General features: G+C 45.3%; 2 protein-coding genes across 4 annotated transcripts in view; one reads left to right on the top strand and one right to left on the bottom strand.

Annotated features, from left to right (window-relative positions):
* Positions 1-508: 508 nt before the first annotated feature.
* mex3a (mex-3 RNA binding family member A) lies at positions 509-7112 on the bottom strand. The gene is made up of 2 exons (XM_085423883.1): positions 6611-7112; positions 509-3425 (listed from the first exon to the last, which is right to left on the bottom strand). The coding sequence occupies exons 1-2, from the start codon at positions 7026-7028 to the stop codon at positions 2275-2277; spliced, it is 1569 nt and encodes a 522-aa protein (XP_085280009.1). The 5' UTR covers positions 7029-7112; the 3' UTR covers positions 509-2274.
* An 8339-nt stretch (positions 7113-15451) lies between these two features.
* Positions 15452-24347, top strand: part of LOC146659917 (lamin-A-like) — a 40096-nt gene continuing 31200 nt past the window's right edge. The window contains exons 1-3 of one of the 3 annotated variants that reach the window (XM_085423886.1): positions 15452-15467; positions 20673-20887; positions 22390-22769. In XM_085423886.1, the coding sequence (XP_085280012.1) occupies positions 22435-22769 (335 nt within the window). In that variant the 5' untranslated portion in view covers positions 15452-15467; positions 20673-20887; positions 22390-22434. Of the gene's footprint in view, positions 15468-20665; positions 20888-22104; positions 22129-22389; positions 22770-24347 lie in introns of those variants that run through there. The other 2 variants (XM_085423888.1, XM_085423889.1) reach the window with 2 other exon arrangements.

A 24347-nucleotide genomic window follows, 5' to 3' on the forward strand; every position in this document is an offset into this window, starting at 1 on the left:
AGGCAGACGCAGAGGGTGTGTAATTTGATTCAGCATGAGTGCTAGTTAAATGGGGCGTTTCCTCTGCTTTTCTGTCAATTACAATTGTCTGATTTCATTCTGGAAGCTTAACACAAGTGAGGGGGGGAGGGGGGCTGAAATCTCGGTGTCCATAGTGAAGGGGCAGTTGCAGGATGTCCCATACAGTAGCGAGCTGACATGGGGAGGGAGCCCAGAGGTAAAGGGGGCGGGGGAGCTTTGTGGAAATTTCGATTTGGACTGGTGCCGTCACACAAACAGGACCCCATCCAAAATTCAGGGAGCTGCAGCTGGATAATGAAGGCAAGGGTGGGGGGTAAAATCTGTGTTTTGCAGGTGAACATTTTCAAATTGTGTCACATCAACAGTAAAAACGTGTTACTGTCGTGTCTCCCGATAACTGTAGATTTTTTTTTTTTATTTCTCTCCTTAGCCTCCCCTTATTTCACAGGCGCTGCCAGATTCAGCATTCAAATTTTGTGTGTGTGTGTGTGTTTTGGGACAAAAGAGTCCCCCCTTTTCCTCACTGGGGATGGCTCGGAGCAGCAGAAACGGAGAGGAAAAGGGGGGCGGAATGGGCAAGGGGGAGTGGAAGACGGGGGGCCCTCTTCACCCAGCTGCACGCGGACCGTCCAGCCCCCTCTGTGCTGGCTAACATCGGGGTGGGGTGGTAAGGGGCTTGCCGCGGGACCCTGCCACACGGTCCGCACCTGGACCAGCCCATTTGCCTAATTATGAATGAGTGGATCCAGGCCGTGTCCGAGCTTTCTGCAGCCCACGCTGTTACCGGGCCCAGACAATACACCTCGCTCAGAGAGACGCCTTCGAAAGGAAGCGATCGAACTGTAAGAAGGGGGAGACATGAAAGCCACTCCCAAAGAAAAGGGAGAAAGAAAAGGGGGCTAGGCGAGGCCTCGAACTCGGGGTCACAGCCACAGTGTGTCATGAAACACCTGCTCCTGTACAGCTTTGCTAATTACAGGGGAGACAGCAGGCCCCTCAGAGCTCGCACATAATGCTGTTAGCGGAGGGCACGAAGAGTGGGGATTACTGACTCGGGACTCTGTATTTTACAGTGTCAACTATTTTAATGTGCTGCTGATTAAGGGAACACTTTTACAATTTTTACTCGGCTTCTGTCCACATGCTAATTCTCTTCCTTATTTACAGTGAAACGCTCGTTGACTGGAGCTCGTGTTTTGTCCTACATTGTTCGGCCAAATGACCACCACAAAACAAAGCGCGGTTAAGGTGGCTTTGAGACAAGTCCATCGGGGAGACGGCTATCGAGAAGCAGCCAACTGGATGAATTCCAAGGCTTTCCGCCTCACAAATTAAATCAGTGCTTTAAGCCAACCAAGGAACCACATGCTTTTCAAGTGCCACGAGGAGCAAGCATTACTGAATCTTTTCAACAAACTGCAGTGGCCAAAGTTTAATCAATGGCTACTGGAAAGAGACTTTTACTGATACTTTGTACAGCCTTCATCCATCTCTGTGATTAATGACGCCGATAAAATTCCACCAATTAGTATAAATAAATCATGTAACGAGCTATCCCTTTTTTTTAGGATTATCTGGTTTCTAAGACTCTAAAATAAAAGTCTGCTTTTTGTTTCTTTTGACTAGAACCAATCTATTCACATTTTCATTTTTGCCAAAATATTTTGGACCAATTATATCAAATCACAATCACAGTTCGAGGCTGAATTCACCTTCACATCTGCTCCAGAAATTTCAAGGTATGATTGACAATCCTATTTTAGACCAAGATGATTGTAAGGTGCAATGAGAAATCTTTTTTTTTTTCCTTCTAATAACAACAGTGAGTTTCTGGGTTAGTCGGGTGCAGACTGGGTACCTCAACAATCATCTTCCTCCTTCAATATAAACCCACTTCACGGTAAAATAAAAAATTTGAATAATAAAATGTTCACATTACTGTCTACCTCTGCCTTCACTGTGATTCATGAATGAAAAACAGCAGCAGTCAAAAAACTGAAAATGCAAGGTACTATACTTCTCTTATAAACAAAACTTTTATAAAATATATATGCATATATATATATAAAAGAAAAACTTAAAAATATTTCTTATACTTTTTAGTAAAGCAAGCAGTGCCTTCTAAAATATCTGCTTGATTGTTTTTAAATTTTCTGAAAAACCAAAATGTGTATTATAATAATAATCATAATAACAGTAAATAATTATTGAACAAACACTGACAAAACTAATGATAAAAACTGACATGGTTCCTTAAGAGAATATCCGGATGGCCTGTGTGACCTGGGTGTGGCACACTGGGCACTCCGGGTGGTTGAGCTCACAGATTCGGATGGCACACTCCATGCAGAAGAGGTTGTGACCACAGGGCACCAAGGCAGCCGTCACTTTGCTCTCAAAGCAGGTCATGCAGTCCCGCACAGTGGCCGGCGGCGAGTCCGGCACTGGCAGACGGCCTGGAAAGCCTTCGCCGGCTGAGGTGGGCTCGCTGTGGGCGCGGCGGGCCTGGGCGTGAGGTGAGCCGGATATGGGCACAATGCTGGTGACTGAAGAGTTGTTGGTGGTTCCGCCTCCACAGGACTCGGGTAAGCCAGGGGAGAGTCTGGTTAGGGGCAGCGGGAGGCCTCCGAAGCTTTTGGAGCGCTGCTGGGCGTAGAAGGCCACCTGTTTGGGGTAGTCGGGGTCACCCCAGCTCTGGGTACCGTCAGATCCAAAATAAGAGCAGGGCTTCTCTCCAGAGCTGGAGAAGTTGCCTTTGTTGTAGATCCCCCCTCCCTCGCTACCTCCTCCCCCTCCTCCAACCATGGCATCTGAGAAGTTTTGGCGGTAGCTGCTGGTGAGTGGCTTGCGCTGGCCCCCCTGCAGCCCCCACACCTGCTGTAGCCGGCTCTCCAGACCACCGCTGCTGCCCGCCGGGCTGCTTCCACCATTCGGGCCCAGACAGTCATTCTCGTTGTTGTGGTCGTGCAGGCCTCCCGTTCGAAAGGCGATATGTGCTTCGATCTCCTCGCGGGCCCGCTCGGCGTTACTCGGGGAGCCTGTGATCTCAAAGACCGGGTCGCGGTCTCGACTCGGAGTGACAATGTAAGTGCAGGTCTGCTGCTGGATGCGTTTTATGGTGGAGCCTTTAGGCCCCACCACCAGCCCGACAACACGGTATGGCACTCTCACCTGAATGGTGGTCTGACCTGGCAAAGGTGTGGGCGGGGAGCCGCTAAAAGACACTCCCAGCTTGTTGCGGGACGCCCGCAGCATGGAGAAGTGCTCTGCAGCAGAGATGATTTCACGACGGGCCAGAGCAACGTCCTCCTTGCGGCCAGTGATTAAGAACACAGGTTCCTCTCCTCTGACGGGGGTTTTGATGTAGGTGTTGGTCTTGGCCCGCAAGGCTTTGATCTTGCAACCTGCAGAGACACCAACATACATTTTAAAATGAGTAAAGACACGCCGGCTCAATTCGGGGACACAAATCAAGTTAAAAGGGTTACAACCAGGAACACACTTGATCAGCCTGAGCTGAAAGAAATGCTCGTCTCTGCTATGTCCAGTGAAAATTCTGATGTTTGAGCTGCTTATGACCACTTTAACCTAATGTCTTGGAGGCCAAAGCAAAAGCTGAGTAATTACCAGGATTTATGAGAGTTCAAGGGTGTAATCATTAGTGTCTTTATTGAGAGGGCCATTTTATTTGCACTACAACAAAACTTACTAAGACGCATGGTGCAGGCACCGGCCAGCGTGGACACGGCTGTGGCAGATGCCATGTGTTTTCACTGTACTGGTGAGCAATTACTTTCTGACCTCTCCTTGAACTTGTTTCCAGACAATACAGACAACCCACATATGCTTCATTTTTGGGCCACTTATTGCTCTGCATTGGTCCTGTTTCTGATCAGCGTGGAATAGTTTACTCTGTTAAATGCTTTTAAGGCAGACTCTTAATGTGAAAGAGTGCAGGTTAATGTCATTTCAGGACGAATCACCTGACAATGTAATGGGACAGAGGAGGATACAGGCATATAATAAATCAGTAATTATTTAGGAGGATTGCCAGGAACACCTGAGGTCAAGAAGACAATGGTAAGAGAAGACACAGCAGTTCTGTTTGGATTACACCTCATTAACCTCACACAGGTTTGTATTCAAACTCTGCCAGCTTCCTCATTAAGATTTCTTCCTTTATTGACACATTAAATGTGCTTTCCTTGTGTCACTGTGGCTCTCTGGACAACATCATATTTAAAAAAGAAAAAACGCCCTGATCTCACTGTAACAGAGTCCAGGTGCTTCAGAGCTCGCAGCGTGTCATAACCAGCTGAATAGCACAGCAGCAGGTATCAAAAGGTTTAAAGACACCTGAAGGTGAAGCAGAGTATCTCCCTAATGCTACTACACTGACCCACTTTGTTCAGGGGCACTGGCTTCCCAGGAACCGCTGGTACACGCAGAAGGGTGGTGATAACATTCCTCATGCCCCAAATTTGAACATGCACTCTGCGGTCATTGCCCGGCGTTGGCCTAACAGACCTGCTCCTGGCACGAAAGGCTCAAAGAACAATTCTTTCTCTCAAACTAGATTTTAAATTTTAATTAGCTGAAATTGATGTCTCGATGAAAGAAACGTATGTAAACAAAGAAGGCAAAAGCCAATTAATCACACCCAGAAATTAAGGTCGCTGTGAAGAAACGTAATTTTCAGCTGCATTAGCAGTGAAGTGTGATTCAAAACAAAGCCACCCGTGATCTGACGAGCTCCAGCGTAAGGTGGAGAATCAATGCCTGCGCCTCTGACAGGAGAAAACAATCATACCCACCCCTTTCTCCAAGACAGGATGCTTCGTTTGCCAGATTCACCAGACGGGCTCTGAGCGGAAGGGGGTGTGTATGTAGTGCCAGCTAACGAAGGGCCCAGATCAAAAGCAGCTCATCTCAAATTCCCCCCACCCCAAATCAGCACTTCTTCCTGGTCTAGGCTAAAGGGCCCTCTTGCTGCACTTGTGCACACTGGATCCACCCTCTGTCTGTCTTCGGTTAGCCCATTAAAATTCAAAACTTACACTTCAGGGTAAAGAATGGGAGCCGACATGGGAGATGTGGGGGGGCTCAGCAGCACACACTAAAGCCACGTTACTACAGCAGCGAAGCAAGAAAGGGGAGTGTCAGTGAAAGGAGCTATCACAACTCCTGTTTGTTTTTGTTGGCAGATAAATCGGGATTTGCTGATGGGACCTCACCCACCCTGCAGTCATTGTGCTCCTCTCTCCATCCAACCCCCTGATTTCTCCCCTATCCTGACAGACAACCATGTGGCATTGAGAGTGTGCAGTGAAGTGGGGCTCATGAGGAGTCCCTTGTGTTGAGCTCCAAGGCGTGACTCCCATTCAGCTTTCAGACGCCGTACCCCCCCCCCCCCCCCCCCCCACTCCTTGTTTCTCCCTGCCCCTCTCACCCATGGGTTCATCACAGCAGTTACCAATGAGTGCTCCATATGAACACCAGGGTCCCTCCTTTTTTTCCTTTGTTTTTTAAACTTAAGTTCAGGCTTGTTTGCAACTACACAATGAAAAAAGCATGTATGCAACCAAACAACCGCACAACTGCAAATAACCACAAACAATATCAATATTCTGCTTTTTCCCCCTCCAAAAAACAAAGAAGGATTCCCACCTTCGGGTGCAACTTCTCGCTGAGTCACCCCTTTAAGACGATCCCGTGTGCCAAGCAGCAACACTGTGTTAATGCGCCCCTCCCCTCATCCCCCGACTCACACCTTTGTTTGACAGCTGCTGTCATTCAACTTCAGCTCTTTGTTCAAGAAAAAACCTCCAACTGTAAGAAAAAAAACCTGCAACGTGTCTGGAATTGAACTTTCCAACTCCCTCATCTGAGGAAAAAGAAAACCCAAAAAACAAAAACGGTGACCACGCTTCGCTCTATTGTCCAATTGTGTCACTGGGGCAGTGCGCAACATAAACAACGAGCAGAATAAATTTAGAAAGGAAGAGGGGGGAAAACATCCACTCGATTTTTGAGGCCAGATGTGTAATTTCGCTGATTTTCCTGGCCATCGGCTCGCGCCGAGAGACATTCTTGTGTACACCAGGCGCACGTTGCCTTTTTGAACAGTCTGGCGCGTCTCAGACGACAAAGGAAGCAAGTGCTCTCCCTGCTCCAGTGTGTGTCTGTGCGCTGACATTGATGGCGTGGATGTAGAATAATTCGCCCGGGAGGGAACGGGTCTCTCTCCTGCTCTCTCCCTCTCGTGCAAATTTAGTCCAGAAAAACGAGGCTAAAGCTGCGAAACGCCTCGTTTCCGACTCTAATCATGAGTGCACGAGAACTTGTAACAATATAAGCAGGAAAAGTGGGAGGCTGGCTGATGTCTCGGGGGAGTAGGGAAAAAACACACACACACACGCACACACACACACACACAGACACACCACTCCCTTTTCTTTGTCAAATAACACCAGGTAACAGTTGGAGAACAAACAACAAAGCACACGGGGACGCACGGCGGGGCGCATGCACTGCTGTCTGATAAAAGCTCAAGTTTGGAGGGAAAATGACCCGCGAGCCAGCGGTTTACCTTGTCTCCCCACTATCTCGGCCACATGTTCAGAGCTGGGCACTGGGACGCATTCTGTTATGTTGCAGCCTCGTCCTTTCGTCTCACTTGAGGAGCTCTCGTACAGGGCGCACAACTTGCTCTTGCCTTGCAGAATCGCCGTGTCCCCGCCGCCGACGCTGTTCGTGTGGTTGTGGTGGTTGTTGTTATTGTTGCTCCGGTCCTGTACTCCTGTTGTTGGGGCTCCGCCGCCGTCCTCGCCTTCCCCGAGCCCCAGCAGAGACAGCTGGCCCAGCGCGACCCTGAGGGCACGGGAGTCGTCTTCCTCCTCGTCGGGCGGCACAAGGAGACCCTCGCTTCCGAAGCCGGAGCCGGCCAGATCCCTGCCGTAGCCCCCATTTTTCTCCATGATCCCTGCTAGAACCAGCAGGCTAGGCATGGCTAACAAAAGAGTGTGTGAGACAAAGACAGGGGAAAGAGACTGGAGAAACAGCACCCGTGCCGCCTCCTCCTCCTCGCCCCCTCCTCCTCTCGATTCCCCCCTTTGCGCTAGCCCCTCCCATAGACCGGCCCCCTCTCTCTCTATCCGCCAGACTCTCGGTACAGTAGTCTCTCTCCGAGCTCCGGGCAAACGGGACACAAGGCCGTCTGCACACAGATGGGGCTGGGCGATGCTTTGCTCCACCCAGTCTGGTTTACACAGCTTCCCCTCCTCGCCGAGACAAAACGAGCCGCCCTCCCGTTGTACCATTCAGTCTCAGGTTCACGAACATGTGGCAGCTCGCGTTCCACGCAGAAAGCAGAAAGAAAGAGACTCGGCTCCTCATTGCCTCACAACCCCGCACTGCAATCACATGAGCGGAAAGGTACGGCTCCGGAGCCGCAGTGTAGCCCGAGAGCCGCATTTTTGTTTGGCCACTTATGTAAGGACGGGCAGCCGGGATGTAAACAGTTGCGTATTAAAAGGTGCGGGCACAGTGCGCACATGGCGCTCAACGGATGATGTCAACTTTATGATGAGGAGGTTTTAGAAAAAAGCGGCGGCATCTGAGATGAATTTAAGGAGTTGGTGGCATTTTTCTTTTCTTTTTTGGGGGGGAGGGGTTCCGCCCACCTCGGTGTAGCCGTGCTTTGCGGCAGGTCACCGCGCTGTTGTCTCCGGCGCCGTTGCGCATGAGGATGTTATGTAGGCTATATAGGAGGCGCGGGGGGGTGGGGGGGGGGGCGTCTGTTGGGGGGTGAGGAGAGGGAGTTGTCAGACAGGCGTTGCAGACCCTATGCAGTGGGGGGAACATGAGAACAGCATTTCCCCTTGTGTTGTTTTTAAAGCACGGAGCCGCCGCGAACAAAGAACCGCGCCGACTCCCCAAGATGTCCTCGACTGAAGCCACGCCGACGGCTCGCTTGTAGCTCGGCGCAGCACAAAGATCCCAACTGCAGCGATAGGAAATCAAATCATTATCCTGAAACTGAAATCACAGCCCACGTGATCGGTTTCCTCCCTCCTTTGTGAAGGTTTCATGTTTCACTCAAGGTTCAGCAAAGTACCTGCAACTTCAGTTAATTCGATTGAGGCTGAAAGCAGATTTTTTTTTTTACAGATATCCACAGTAAACAAGCCAATGAGATGAGTGGGAACCCGTTTAGATTTATAATTATTTTATTGCAAAGTTCTACGTTGCTGTTTAAGTTGTGTCAGTTGTTGGTGTCTGAATCGCGGTACAGTGCTGAGCAGCAACTGATGTCCATGTTTTCAGCTTCCTCAGAGTGTCAGTCTAACTCAGGCTGTCCTTACCATCTGTGCATATATGGGCTGTACAGTGAGGATGTGTTGCGTAAGGCTACCTGAATGACAAAGCGAACTATGGGGATGTTTGCTCTTCTGCTTTATTTCCACTCCACAATAATTTATTTGTAATTCAGATCTTTGGCCTGTGGGTTCATGGCAAGTTCAGGTTCAGCACTTGAAAATACAAGAAACAGCTGATGGGTAAAATTCCAGTGAAGTCTGTTGATGTGTCTAATAGTTTTCCCACTGTGGAGATTATTCTGCATTTAACCCCAACCATTAATGTACTGTTTTCTTATTCTCCATCGTTCATGGTGTTTTCCCAGACTGCAACTGGGCTGCAGCTGTAATGAAATAAACAGTCTTAAGTGACAGGCTGAGCATGGCATGTGACTCTTCAGCATGAATATTTTTGCATCTCTAGTGAGAATGCCTTCTGCCTTTTAATAACACGTAGAACAGAGCAATAATATAATCACAAATATCCAAACAACAGGTCTGAGAATAGAAACAATATCGGTGTCGTGATAAGACTCTGTCACACTGATACGGCAGGTGTATTTACATGTGTAATCATAGTCTAGACGCGCTCTCTGGGTGCCAATCAGGAAGGGGTTTGTTCCCTAAGGACGTGTTGCAGATGAGAACTCACAGGACAACTCCTGGTATGAGGCCAGGATTAAAACATCCCCCACTCCAGCCAACGACGTGGTTAGAGAAAAGGGGAAAAAACAACAAAAAAACAGCACCAGCAGGAGGAGGAGAGCATGATGGCGTGATCTATGAAGGACCACAGTGTAGGCCCAGGGGGTCTGCTCCCAATCCCCACCCTTTGGAGAACGCTGAGGATTGGGTGAGAACGAGGCTGTGATGGAGAAAAGCACCCACACGAGGACCAGCCTTTCAATGAGCGTCCAGGAGGTCGTCTGGCTCCATTAAAAGGGGTCTGCTGGGAGTCCAGAGCCCCAATCAATAAAAAGCATGGATCTGGGATAGTGTTTCCCCCCCCCCCCCCCCCCCCCCAACATCCACACACCCATCTCTGCCTGAATGTGTGAGTCTGGGTGTTGCCCACTGGTGATGCTGTTGTATCACATAATCTTTATGACCCTAAACGAAATCTTCTCTGGCTCTGAATGGACCGCAGCAGGTCGAGATTTCATTCACATCTTTCAGCTGTAGGCTACAATTGTCATTTGTCCTTTTGTGCTTGCGTGTGTGTGTGTGCATTTGCTACAGGATACTTGTGAAACCCAGAGTGCTGAGGTCATGTTACTTGCACATAAAAAACTCAGTGATTTTGACCATCTGTTCGTCACAGTAGTGCTGTTTCTCCTTTTTCCTTTTTTCCTCCCTGTGCTTAATGAAAGGCTGACTGGCATGTTTGGGGAGATGCTGTGGTTTTGTGTGCTGCACACCCATCTCTTTGTCCAAGAGCTCATGCAAATATTGCTTTCACCTATGGACAGTATCTGTCTCTCTCGGAGGACGAGCTTAAAAGGCTGTAAAGACATGTCCGAGAATCCCTAAAGGACATCCCTTTGACTTCCACGGCCAGATGTCCTTTTCAAGACTTTTCTGGTGCCCCGCTGTCACTTGAATGAGGCTTCTGCGAGCACAAAGGGACATGTTGGCTAAGCACCACGTGCTGATGCCACAGTGAACGGGCACTCTGGGATGATGTAAGACCTCATGGAAATGATACCACATCTTGTGTTCATAAGCCAACGAGAGCCCTGAAGACGATCAGCTGAATAAATAACATGCTAAATGTAGAGGCTACTCTTCCCTGCTTTATTCTTTTTTTGTAAGTTTTCTTTACGCGTCTGCTAATTTGTGTGTTTTTTTTGAGAGCAGGCAATGCTGCAGCAGGTCTGTACGTGTAGCATTGAAATACTGGTGTCCAATAAATCCAAACAAACCAAGACAACCAAAACAACTCTGAGGAGGCTTGAGTTCTTTGAAGATAATTACTGTAAAATTCCCTTATAGAGAAATAGTTTAAAACCTTTCAAAATTGACTAAACCGATTTACAGAGGCGACAGCTGCGACCTCAGAAATATCTGCGTTACTGCTGCAACACCACTTTGTACCAAAAGATGGCGCAGTGAGTCAGTTTAGACTTTTTTTTTAAACACAAACAGTCATAAAGAGCACATTATTTTTTTTAACACCTGGGAAAAGAAAAAGCATGTTGATGAAATTGGGGCAGCTCAAAGGAAACGTCAACAATTAAACAGCAGCACGCAGACAGACTTCTGAAGGCACCTGCTACTAACACGCTGCCACCTGGTGGTGAGAAATAGAACATTTTGTAGAGGGTAACTACAAAAAGTAGCTTTGTGTTCATAAATATTGGTTTATTTAGTTTTTTTAATTTATTTAGAATAAAATAATATTATGACCCTCCCACTTAAAAAATGAGTCTGTGATGCATCTTTGGACGTTTGTGGTAATTTAGCTGTAAAATTGTGTGGTTGCTGCTCAGGACTTGAACTTGAAATCAGTCTCATTTAAATTGGATCAAGTTAAAATGGAAGTTTTTATTTGTTCTTTTGTGCTACTTTTTATTTTTTGCAGTGCTCTGGGATTTATTCAGTGAGCAGTGTGACACACAAGTAGCCAACAAAATTATTATTGATTCATATGTCAGTTATTTTTATTACCAGTTAATCATTTAGCCTTCCACAGCTTCACTAAAAGTGTTTGTTTTGTCCAACAAATTGTCCAGAACCCAACGAGTGTTTCAGCCTTCCCGTGTACACAGCAGACTTTATTTCTATCTGCAATCACAAAAGTGCAAATCAATCACAAAAGTATTGTACAGTCATCTCACCTGCTGTGAAAAGCTTACATGCATAATGAAGCTGTTGACCGGCACACACATACACACCTCTGTCAACGAACACACTGGGGATGCTGTGATTGGGAGAGCTGGTGTCAGCTGGGAATATGAGTCAGGTTAGTATGACTTCATTTCTTTTTACGGGTATTAGGTCATCTCTCTGCCTCACTTTCCCCTATTTCCACCCCCTTCCCTCTTGCCTCTCCCCTCCCCCCGTCTGTGTGTCTAATCATATTGATGCTGTACAGCTAGTGACACGCCTAGTGATGAGTAAGGCTCACCTCACCGCTCGCTTCCCGTATGGCAGTGATCTCACAGAGCGCTTTGAACTCAGGAGCCCTGCTTGGCCTTCTTGTGATTCTTGGCATTAATGTCTCATTTTATTGAATGTATTGCAGACAGCTGGGTGATTTGGATATTGCTTTTACTGTTCACAATGAAAGATTGTACTTTTTAATCTGCAGAAGGGCAGAGTCACAAACTGGGTCAAATTTCATTAAAAATGATGATGGCTTGATACAAATAAAATGTCTCACGTCGGATGGCTCTCAAGTTGAAGCTTGAATGCACTTTAACATTTATTCAAGGGTAAAATGAAAAGTCTATGAATTGTAAAGGGATCTATTATGCATTTCCTTATTTTCTGTCGCATAGATACTGATATAAGGAGGATGCTCATATTCAGTTTTATTTATATAACACCAAATTATGACAATGGTTGCCTTCATATTGCAAGGTATGTAAGCCATGTTTCATATCTACAGTAATAGATATGAAGAATAGTTAAATGTGAGGATAAATCATCCCTGTGAGCCCAAAGCTCAGACTGCTCTACACACTCACTTTCAGATATTTTCTCCATTCTTTCATTTCAGGTCTCAGAGAGTGAATACCCCCGTCAGGCAGGTAGCTCAGGCGGTGAGCACAGAAGCCCAAATCACCTGATGTTTGCTTTATTTTTTTGAGAGTGGCAGCCAATCAGAAGAAAATGAGCTTAGAGGAAGCATGAAGGAAGCTGCAACACAGGATGAGACGAGTGACTGCATGAGTGGCACAGTACAAGAAAATAAAGGATCATACAAAGTAACTCACTGGCTTCCATCTTCTTAACTGCTGGTTTTTCTTACGGATCTTTGATAGTTAACAGAGGTGATCAAGCCTTTGTCATTAATCAAAGAAAAACTTGAACTTGAACAGAAGACATTTATGGATGTTTGATATGTGGCAGTTTTTTTTATGATCTCCTGTTGAGCAGTTTTTTAATGATCTTATTTTGGACGTATTTAATTATGGAGCAGTCTGATTATGGTGTGGTTAACGCTGTCATCTCGTCTGTCCCAGTGTGAACCTCCCGGTTGGGTGGGGCCTTTCTGTGTACAGTTTGCATGTCCGCCTTGTTGCTGCAGGAGTTTCCTTCCTCAGTCCAAAGACGTGCTTTGCAGGTTTGCTGATGAGTCTAACGTGGACGCGCAGGTGTGTGTTTTGTCTGCGATGGACTGATGACCTGCCCAGGATGCACCCCACCTTTTGCCCCCCCCCCACCTGAATTCTTGTTAATCTTATTAATAAAAGTGTCGTAACTCTTCCATTTAATACTTCCATTTAACCTAACAAGTACTTTTAAACTGGAAATTGTTGAATATTTTATTAATAAAAATGATTTTCAGTGCTTTCTGGATTCAACTATATTATTTATAAATAATTTATTTGAATTAATATAACTAATATGCCACCCATAAGGTACAGCATTAAGACCAGAGGAGTCTACATCACAGTGTCACGATGCGTTCGAGTGACCCAGAGTCCTATTCCATCATTTATGAACGTTACAGATGTAAACAAACCATTTACAGCTCAGTAACATAGGTCATGTAAAATTCATGCTCAGCCGTTACATAATGATAAGCAAACCCACCAAGAGCTCTGTAGAATATCTTTCGGCAGTACACTCGAGTTGTTTTTAATTTGTGTTTTTTTGTTTGTATTTAGAACAAGTTTGGGATCGCAGGGAATTAAACTGACTGCAACATTCAACTGGGCCATCTGTACAGCTTGATGATGGCAGTCGTGCTGCTATAGTCGCCTTGAGGAAGGCTTGTATGATGCTCCCTGGATGCCACTTTAATTAAATTATCAATTCATGGAAAGCCCGGCACAGGTCAGTGTATCAATCACTAGCAAAGTGGGGTCCATGGAGCTGGGGGGTCCCTGAGGGCTCTCCGGGGGTCCCAAGTGAAATGAAAACCACAGTTATTTAATTCATTAAAAGTGTATTGCTAACCGCTGTAGTAACAGGTGTATGAAGTGTGATGTGAAGTAATTTTACCTGAGCATCAGCTTCAGTCCAAAACAAGCTTCAGTGGGATCCTGTGTGGAAAAAGAATCGGGGCCATTTCAAGTTTTGAAAAAAAAAAGAGATTTTGAGGTATTAAAGATTTGTTTTGCCATCTAATATTTTACTTTAAACTTACAGCAACGTAATCTTGGCTTTTTGGGTCTAAACAGGCCTAATATGATGCCTGACAGTAAAAATGTGAACGACACAAAAAAGTAACATGTTCAGATACACAGCAGCAAAGTGATTACTTTAAAGTGTACGTTTATTTGAAAACCACTGGGTTAACTTGTTTTTTCACTGGCACTCCAACCATCTGGCCTCTTGCAGTAAATTGAGTTTACATCACTCTCATATCACAGCATAACTACAGTACAAGCACTTTCTATTTTGCTTGTGTCACTGTTGGAGATGAATTCAGAAATTAAGGCAGCACTTAAACACAAACATAAAGCACAACATCCTGCAGACTCTCATTAATCTTTAAAACCTGAACTCAGTGGTGCTATCATCAGCTGTTCAGCAGGAGGAGAAGAAAAAAGCCATCCGTGCTCTGGGAGCGATGTTTGCATGGGCTATTCCAGGAACAAGAAACGTGACTCGAGTAAAAGTCATGTCCTCATTTAAATACTAGCATACACATCATTTCAAAATGTACTTAAAGTACTTAAAATAAAACCATGTATATCACTTTGTTGTTGCAGCTTGACTGTTTTAATCACATACAACGCTCGGTAGCTTTGTCTACAATAACCCAGCACCATGTATTAGCAGAATCATAGTTTAAAATCATTAAAATACATGGCAGGGAGTACACAGTGCAAGGAATTCATCCAAAATATATTGGATTAGAGGAGGATAGCAGCATAATATACAGAAACAGAGTAGCCATGCTCTCAGCACTACTCTGCTCTAGTTACCTTAGTGGGGGGCACCATGAGGGGGCTGTGCCACCCCTCATGCCGGCCCTCTGGACACACCCCTGTTCCGTACCCCCAGTATTAGTCACCCCATACACACATGTGGTTTATTTTCTCCAAACATTCCTCGCTCGATTGAAGCCCTCACCAGCTAAAAATACTGTCACTACCGAAGCGTTAATCATGGTCGCCAGGTGGCGCCTGCAGGCTGCATTGTAATTAGCGGAGATTGGCAGCATAATCAAGTGTGTGGATCTGCAGGTGGCTGCTGGCCCGGGTCGACTCGACTCGGAGCTCCGCGGCTCTCCGATTTGTTCAAAGGAAACGCGTCCCAGCGGATGATATCGCGATTAACTGGGACTGGCGACATTTGGAAAGGTCACCCGTGAGCGCAGAGACAGGAGACGCGTTTTAAAGCGCTGCAGAAGAAAAGGCAGAAGAAGACGAAGGTAGGACGGAGAGCTGAATGTGTTTCAGCTGGAAGATGAAATGCATTTATTCTGCTTCTTATAGTTTCTAACAGGGAGCAGGCAGAGAGTTCAATCAGTGCATGAACTCCGTGACCCATGCTGACAGTTTCCATTCAGTGTGTCAGCCAGTGGATGGCGTGGATGTGCTGTGCTTGTGAATGACTTCAGTGGAAGGCTGTGGGGTTCTATTTATGTCATATGTACTAAGTGGTAGCAGGGGGCGCCAGAGAGGCACAGAGTGAGAGCGTCCTCATAACTCGTGACGAAAGCATGCATGTACACCGAGTGAGCGCTTTGTTAGAAACCACATTAGAATCAGCCAATCACGCGGCAGCAGAGCGGTGCGCGACACCCGCTTCGCCCAATGATGACATCATACTCCAGAAAATAGGAATAAATGTGAGGTTTGTGTCAGCTGTCCTGGTTTGAGTTTTACTGAACCTGTTGATCACCCGGGACTTCCGGAAAATCTGCACTCATACTGATGCTCAGAAAACAGAAGCCACACAGGTTTACCGGTAACCGAAGTCAATATCGATTGTTCAGTTTTGTTATTTGTTTCTCGACGTGAACCGGGGAAATCCCAAAGAAATCCACGCTGTGAAATCAGTCAGAATCAGAATACTTTATTAATCACGGTGTGTGGGTGAGGTGGAGGGATAAATGAAAATATCAATATGATGTAAAATATGAAGCTAGAAAAATGTAAGCAACATATATGAAAATACGTTTAAAAAGGGCCACATTCAAGGTACAGTAAGTTAAAATAAATACTCCAAAGTTTAATGATACTACAGACAATAAACACAAGATATGGCGAGTCTAAACAGTCCAGATGTCATAGTGGGTAGTTGTAACGTTTGATGGCTCCTGGCAGGAATGAGTTCCTGTGCCATTCTCTGCATCAGGATGAACACAGAGTACTTGTAAGCCTCCGGTGTCTGCACATGGAAACGGTGCCAATAGAGCTGTAATTCTCTTAATGTCCACAAACAGCTGAAGACTGTTCTGGTTGTACTATGTATTACAGTTACCCACCACAGCCCCGTGCTCCTTGTCTTCTGATACGTAACACTGCTGCAGAGTTCAGGAGACTGCTGAAGATGTAGCTGAAGTCTGCAATGTAGAGGCTGAAGAGGAAGGGGGGGATGAAGACCTCAGTCAACTCCAACTCAGGGTCGGCAGGTGAACTGGTCCAGGATGAGGCTCTGCAGGGTCTTCATGATGTGTGATATTGTGTTTGGGCCGATTCCTGATTTTTAAAAAGACGGCTTGTCAGAGACAAATATCAACTCTATTTTAGAAGCAGCTCATTGCACAGTCTGTTTGGAGAGAGTTTAATCCAGGACATTTTGTTACAGCTATAATTTACAGATTTTTCCTGAATGACTCACACAGGCAGTCGCAAAGAGGCTATTTTGAAAAGCAGACAGCTAAAAAGATATATTGTGTTTGTGAGAGCGAGTGTGTGTGCGCGGACTTGTGTTTGTGGCTGTGCAGCACAGGGAGTGTGTTGCAGCTTTCTTGAGAATCATTCCTCCGTGAAATTAAATAGAAACTTGTTCAGTCATCTTTGTGAGAGCCAGTTTAAGTCTTAGACCGTGAGAGAGATTACATATTGTAAAACTGACAACTTTTTGTCCAGCTCTCGTTTTTCCACATCCATTCAAACACCTGTTTGAGGCTTAACGCTTCATTTTAGGGTTATATTTGAGGTTGGGATAAGCGTTTGGAAGCTAAATGAGATGGTGAAACCTTGAGTTGAGAGGCAGTCCAACAAGCCCGGCTGTATTTTAAACGAGTCCTTCTTTCTACACAGAGTGGAGCAGGCTGGACTCATTGTAGGAGAAACACTGGTAACAGAGAACAAATTCAGGATAAAATGCTGAAAACACTGTTGTGGAAACACTTCTGTGCACATTTCATGATGAATATACAGAGCGACAAGAAGGCAGTGTATATTGAAAACAGCTCTTTCATTTGTCTGACTGAATTTGAATCTGTTTTCAGTGAACATACAGATGCTTTTTCTGCTGCATCATGAACGTGCACTTTTTTCATTGAAACCATGTTACAATGGGATCTTTCGTGGCAGGAGGATGGAGGGGATCATGGCCCTCGTAGTTTACTGTACATGCAGGCATGTGATTATTTAAGTACGTCTGATTACGTTTACATCAGCTTAACTAAAAGAACGATTTATGTGTTCTACGTTGTTAAAAGTGTAGAACATAAAATTAATGAAATGATGGTACATCTGTACTGTAAGAACAGTGAAGTATGGGACTAATTCTGCTGGTAACAGGAGACACTGTTGTAAAGCTGTTGGTGGAAACACATGTGACTCCATAGCAAGATTTTCTGTTGTTGTTGTTCCCACGGTGACAGAAATGTCCATTGTAGACATCAGGTTGTTAAGTCTGCAGTAGTTGAGGATTATTCAGCCTCCAAGCGACTTGTGTGTCATCTGCAGTTTCCCCGGTGGAGTTTTACTTCCTCATGTTGCTGATTGAAATAATGAGTCAAGCTTTTGATCTTCCTGGTGGTTTCTATCTGTTTAGAATACTCCCTCATCAGAGATGGCGCATCGTGTTTCCCGTCTCGGCAATATTTTTTTCACATCTCCAGCACACTGTGAAAAATCACGAGGCGAATTTACATAAGACTGAAGGCTTTCAGATAATTTGCACGCTAAGCAAAACAGAGGCTCATAAAGAAACAACTGTTTGACATGACGCTGATGTTGCACTGTAGTTGTAAACAAAATGTCAAACTAACGTTCAGCTTTGCCTTAAAAGATTTGAAAAAATGAATTTAGATAAATATTATTCTATTTCCAGGCTCGTCTACGCTGGATAGAAACATTAGGCACCAGTCTTCTGTTAATGATTCAGGCAAAAATAGGAAGATGAACAATGATCTCTTAAGCAGCAGAGATGACGTCAGACTGTATGTAAAAGATGGACACGATGATGTGACATGCTGGTCCTTAAAGCACTGAGTGAGAATTTGTCTTCGTTTTCTTTTTAATGTGTCCAAATGTGGTTTGACCACATTTAAAAACAAATGTAGCGTCATCAGCCGAGTCAGCAAGCTCAGTTACTGAGGTGCATCCTAGACTGTGTGGGTGCGTATAGTTGCCAATTAGCCTTAACGTGCTAATAAATGCTAGAATTTTACAAGCACAGGTGCTTTGTACAATTTTCAAGTATTTCAATCAAAATGCTGTAAAATGTAGCAAACATGTCCCTGAAAATGCAAACTTTCAGCTTCAAAATGATGTAACCAGGTTATGAAAATGAAGCGTACAGTCAAGGATATTTTCTGGGTGAGGGATTTTTGGCTAAAAAAACAAACAATATAAAATATGTGTGGTTATTTTTCATTATCTTAAACGTGCACAATCCAAGACGTGCTCCGCAGGTAGTGCGATTAAAAAAAAACCCCAGGAAGCATTAGTGTGTACTGCTGTGCATGTTTTATGCGTTCCTCAGTTGGAGGAACAGGAATGAAAACGATCTAGTAGCTTTCCTTTCGTTCCCATGCCAGATTTTCTCTGGTTCAAATTCTTCTTCATTGCTGCTCTTTTCTCCTAGCAGAGCAGTAAGTCAGTAGCTCAGGATGGGGAAATATAATGTCAGGATTGCACAATGGGACGGCACGCCTTGTGGGTTTCTTTCTGTCTTTGTGTGTGCGCCTGCATGGAATGCGGTGAGGGTAGAAAAGGAGAGCGCGAGTGAGTAAAGTCTGGGGGGGAAAGCTGACTGATAACATATTGTTCTGTACTTGTTTTGGCTGCTGAGTTGCATCCCGGTCTGTCATGCTAGCTCCTGTTTTTGGACTTGATGAATGCATCTGGGAATCAAACTGTGCACCAGTCAGCGGCTGAGGGGATGAAGGCTTAAATGCTTTGGGTGTGCTTTACTGGGCGTAAACATGATGGTTTGTCCAAACCACATTTATAAAAGAATAGTGTCATCTGTTTGTATTACATAGACTGTATATGTAAGATGGAGGCACTTAATTACTGTGACATAACTGAAATAGATAAAAAGCTAAAATTACCAGAGATGGGGCTTCAGGGTGGTCTGTGAGTACAATTAACTGCTAAGTGAGTCATGTATTTTTTTTCTTCATACATTAAAAATTCTCCTAAATGTCCTGACACCACATTTACTTAAGAAATTAACTCATAGCCCCATAAATAAGATATTTAACAATGTCCGCTGTACCATTAATGAGTTTTGAGGCTTGTTCACACACACACACGGGGTTAAATCTGATCCAGTGCTGGTACCTGCACATGTGCAAAGGAGCACATTACACAGTTATTTTTGACTTGCTCATAGACGCTGAAAAGAAGTTGATGAAATTGCTACATGTGAACTTTCACTTAGAAAACATTAGGTTTGTTTTCAAGTATTAACAAGCTGAGAATTTTGTAAGATTTTGAAATTGTAAGTGCTTATCAGTCACCCATCTCCAGATTTGTTCTGGTATGGTGAAAAGAAATTCCAGTTAGGACCTTTTTCTGCTTCGGGGTGCTTTGCTGTCATCATGTGATGGCATTTTAAATGAGAAATGCTATTATTGTTTGTGCCCTTGAGAAAAGAGTCTTACTGAAAAGCTATCTGGGCTGCCAACCATGCATTCCTATCTTTGTGTGACTTCCATGGAAACATGAGAGCTGAAAAACTTGAAATGTGGACATGATGATGATGATGAAGAGAAAGAGAAAGAAAAAGGGTTAAAGGAAAGAAGGGCTAAAAATGTGAGCTGTTTGTAGCAGGGACGTGTGACTCAGACTCTGACGGCTGCTTTCCACTGGAAGGCCGCGCTGTAGCCGGGATACTCCCTTAGCTACTGGACCTGCCCCATGCCCAAAAACAGAGGTGCTGTCTTGCCCCCGTCTAACCACATGCGCATACACAGACGCACACATGAATGGACAAACGTTTATTTCCATGGTGAGAAGATGTGTGCACCCACAGAGACACACAGAAAATATCAGAGCTTGATTGGACCTGTGGTACCATTAACTCCACCCCGCCGAAACAAATATAAGTCCAGATGAGCTCCGGATTGAGTGTCAGACTTTTAGCTTGTCAAGATGCCTTTTGGGAATTATTCTCTTATCATCTGGGGTTATAATATGAGAATTCCCTGGACGTTTTCCTCCTTTAATCCTTTGGATAACCTTGCTGAAAGGCTATTTTTCTGCCATGGGTAAAACGAGAACTGTGGACAGGTGATGAATCATATGCATGTACTCTGGATTAGTTTCATTGCCTGTGTTTATGGTGCGTTACAAGGGCTCAAGGTCACCTCTGCGTCGTTCTGCAGCAGGATTTCTTGATGGAACTGGAATTCTTCATTCATGTCTTTGGCCTTTCAGCTTGAAAGAATGTGTTCTTCAAATCAGCAGGGAGGAGCAGGGTGTAATCCGCACATTCACACACTTTCACCCACCTGGGAGCTGCTCGGTATCATCAGTGTCGCAGCGTTTTATTGACAGACCACTTGCACCAACTGCTGAGGTCAGTGTGTCTGCGAGGGCTCAGTGTGAGGGGAAAAGAGAAAGGAAAAGATAGGGCCAGTGCAGAGCGAGATAAAGCTCAGCAGCTGCTTTCTGCATGCACACACACACAGTCTGTCCTAGCCTGACTCCTCCTCGCTACCCCACCCTCTTCTCTCTTGTGCTCCCGCCCCGTCTCCCTCTTCAGCGGTAGGTACATGTGCAGTGAGCTTCAGCTACGAAAGCAGTCCAGGGCACGAGCCAAAGGAGCACACACCCACCAGCAGACAGCATTCTTCAACAGATCTGGGACTGCGATCATCTGAGGCACTGAAACCAGCAGATAAACTTCCAGAAAGATCCTGTGCTCGCACTTTTACACCCTTCAGCAGGCTGCAGTCAAAAGGCTCTCACACAGCTAAGGTAAGCTTCAGAGAGTTTCCTCATGTTTGTCTCCTGTGAGGCTTTTTCTTTATGTCTCACTGACACTGCTGCTGTCTGTGCTTCTAGTATACTTGTCATTTTGAGCTGGTTAAACTCGTTCAGTCAGCTGAAAGCTGCTTTCATTTTCCTTTTCTGAGGCATAACTTTGTCAAAGTTGTAGCTCGTTTCAGTGGCTGAAGAGCTGAACATCAGACAGCACCTGTTAATGCTCAGGAGCTGCTTTTGGAAGCTGAAATGATGCTTCATTTATTCAAAGTCAGTCCAGAGAGAGTACTCGTAAGTGTGTGCTCCTGTGGGCGTGTGCATGCATCCCACCCACGTGCATGTTCTCGCGTGCACTTTTGGTAATGAGCGAGAGGGGATGGATGGAAGAGTTTGGTGTGTCCACCCACTCCAATCTGGAGAGCCCATTCCCGCCATTTGGTGGGACAGGCTTGTTAGGCTGTCCCACCATTTGGTGGGACAGGCTTGTTAGGCTGTGAGTGGAGCAACTGCTGACAAGTAGAGTAGTTTTCAGTCTCACCTGTTTGGCCACAGTTACTGATAACAGTGCTGATAAGTCTCGTTGAGAAGTTTCGTCAAAGCCTCATAATTTGATTTGTAGAGCTTCTCCCTTTGCGTGTTTCGTTTGTAAAATTCTCTTATATATGTATGTATTTATTTGTGTGTGGGTGTGGCTTGCTTCCATGCATTTTTATTTTAATTCATTTTGTATACTTTTCCAGTGAACTGTAAGCTCTGAAGCTTTTAAGGTTTCGATGTAACACTCCTCATATTGGGATGGATACTTGTCCATATCAGGGCATCCTGCAGCAATCGTTTAGATTATGAGTCAACACTTTGGAATTATATTGAGCGCTGTTGCTAGTGGCTGTGGGCAAAATGATCACCACTGAACATTCTGATCTCTAAACAAATAAAAGCATTTTTTACCAGAGTCTCTGTGGATGGCAGAGCAGCATGGTAATGCCTTGTTTTAGTGTCCCTGGTTACAACTGCATATTTTCACTGTAATTATGAGAGTGTTTACAGCCTTGCAAAAGGTATGTGGGTTGGTCTTTGTGGGAAATGTGTTGAGCAAGCTGCGTAAAGTGGTTTAACAGCACCTACAGCAGTTTAATGTAGCTGAAGCAGAGCGGACGGTGAGGTTATCACAGTGGGTTAGTTTGTTTTGGAAATATCGACATGAATGTAAAAGGGAGCAGGAAACAAGTGAAAAGGTAGCTGTGATAAGTTCAGCATTATCTTTTTTAGCATATGCTTCCCAAAAAAATCAAAACGAGTTAATAAAACAAATCTGTGAGCAGACGGAGGACTGGAGGCGGACAGATAAGAATCACTGTGGTGCAAGACTGGAGCCTTTCTTCGCTTTCACCTCAGTTAAAGTTTAACTTGTGATTCAGCCATTAAATCAGTGCAGTGTGTTTCTGTGGAAGGCAACCTTGATACTCTTCTCATTAAGTCTTCCTCCTCTCCCACAGCCAGTGACTCACCCCATCTGCGTCTCTTGCTGAGCCATTATTACCATGGAAACCCCGAGCCAAAAACGCACCAGCCGCAGCGCCGTCTCTCCGGCCCGCATCACCAGGCTGCAGGAGAAGGAGGAGCTGTGCAACCTCAACGACCGGCTGGCCGTGTACATCGACAAGGTGCGCTCCTTGGAGTCGGAGAACGCCGGGCTGCGGTTGCGCATCAGCGAGTCTGAGTCCTCGGTCACCCGTGATCTGTCGGGCATCAAGACGGCCTATGAGACGGAGCTGGCGGATGCCCGCAAGACTCTCGACCAGGTGGCCAAGGAGCGAGCACGCCTGCAGCTGGAGCTCAGCAAGATCAAGGAGGAGCACAAAGAGCTCAAAGCCAGGTAAGAAGAGCAAATGGGCGTGGACTTTCTTCCTAATAGCCAGGAGGGGGCGACTGCCCTGGTTTCAAGAATTGGTCCAGTTGTATAGAAGTCTATGAGAACATGCCCTCACTTTTTTCCCTGTTGTTTATGTTCCCAGTCGCTGATTTTAAGTCCTATTTGATACAGCATCACGCTTGTTGTGGGAATAAATGCCTACTTTGTTACTAACATCTGAGCATGCAGAGTCCTTGTTAGTCAGATCCAAGAAGGACCAAAAATAAATGCTAAAATGCAACCTTCAAAACAAATGTTCAAAAACCAGCTGGTCGGGATAGCTACACCCATTTATCAGACAGTTGCTATTGTACTGACATCACATTGTGGATGTAAACTACACTGTAACTGATTTCATGTGTAAATAAGTTAACATATCAGAAGCACACACTGATGATTTTGTGCATGTGTCATTTCTCTTCAGAGGACAGATGAAAACAAACACTGATGCAGTTTTGCTTCAGAGTCAGGGGAACCACTGGGAATGATCCATAAATCTTTCAAGCAGCAGCACACTTATGATGTAACGTTTATCTGCCGTTGTGTGGGATCTGTGTGGGGGAATTCCCTGACTTTCTGCCAAGTGATTCCACAGTAACTTTGATATGTTCTCGTATTCCTCCTGCTGCATAAGAATGATGCTTTTCAGATTATAGGTCAGCAATTTTTACTTTGTGGCGCTGTAAAAAACGATGAATCAGATTGTTATATGGGGACGCGTTAAGGATTCCCTGGCGTTGTTACTGCTGAGCGTCAGCCAGCGCAGGTTTGTCTTCTTTTAAAATATGTCTTCAAACCCTGTCGGTGTGTCTCGTAGCAGCTGGTTAAACTACAGTGAATGTGATGTGAACGTGTGGATGCAGCTGCTGTGATTTTACCTTTTGTGCTGCAATACTTTGAATTCACACCCTGTGTTGCATGAACAGCTGAGGAGGTGCAACACCCTGTCGTCTGTGGAATGCGGTGTGAGATGTGCAGCCAGATCCAACATCAGGGTTGTAAATGTCATTCCTGAGTTTGTCAGTTTTCAGGTGCAGTCATGTCACTTCAGTCCCCGTTGAAGGAAAGGACACACCTCCAGGCAAACAGGCTGAACACAGCCTGCTCTGCTGAGCTGGAATCACTGTCCCCGTGACAGAATGTCGACTCACAGCTTTACACACGGCGAGATTACTTTGCACAGGTGCATGAAGACTTTAGAGTTTTGGCATTTGTGAATTGAGTTCGTACTGAAGCATGAAATTGAATGAAAATGCAGTCTAATTTTACTGTTTTTGTTTTGTTAAATTCTGTTGCGTGGTGGAAGTGAAGAACACGCATGTCTGTCATTCATCCTTTATTTGAAACTTTCAAAGCACAGGAGGAATGGTGGACAATGAACCAAACCACTGTGAGGCACATGAGAGGGAGTCATTATTTCAAAACTTACACAACTCTGTACTAAAATGAAGAGTTTTCTGTACATATTGGTATATTATTTAGCATTTTGTCATATTTACAATGATGCATTGAGCAAACGGTATCCATGGCTGCTTGTTCCCA

The sequence above is a fragment of the Rhamphochromis longiceps genome, linkage group LG11, assembly GCF_057381845.1.
Source record: "Rhamphochromis longiceps isolate RC_006_pf linkage group LG11, R_longiceps_female_GT1.1, whole genome shotgun sequence".
Taxonomy (NCBI): domain Eukaryota; kingdom Metazoa; phylum Chordata; class Actinopteri; order Cichliformes; family Cichlidae; genus Rhamphochromis; species Rhamphochromis longiceps.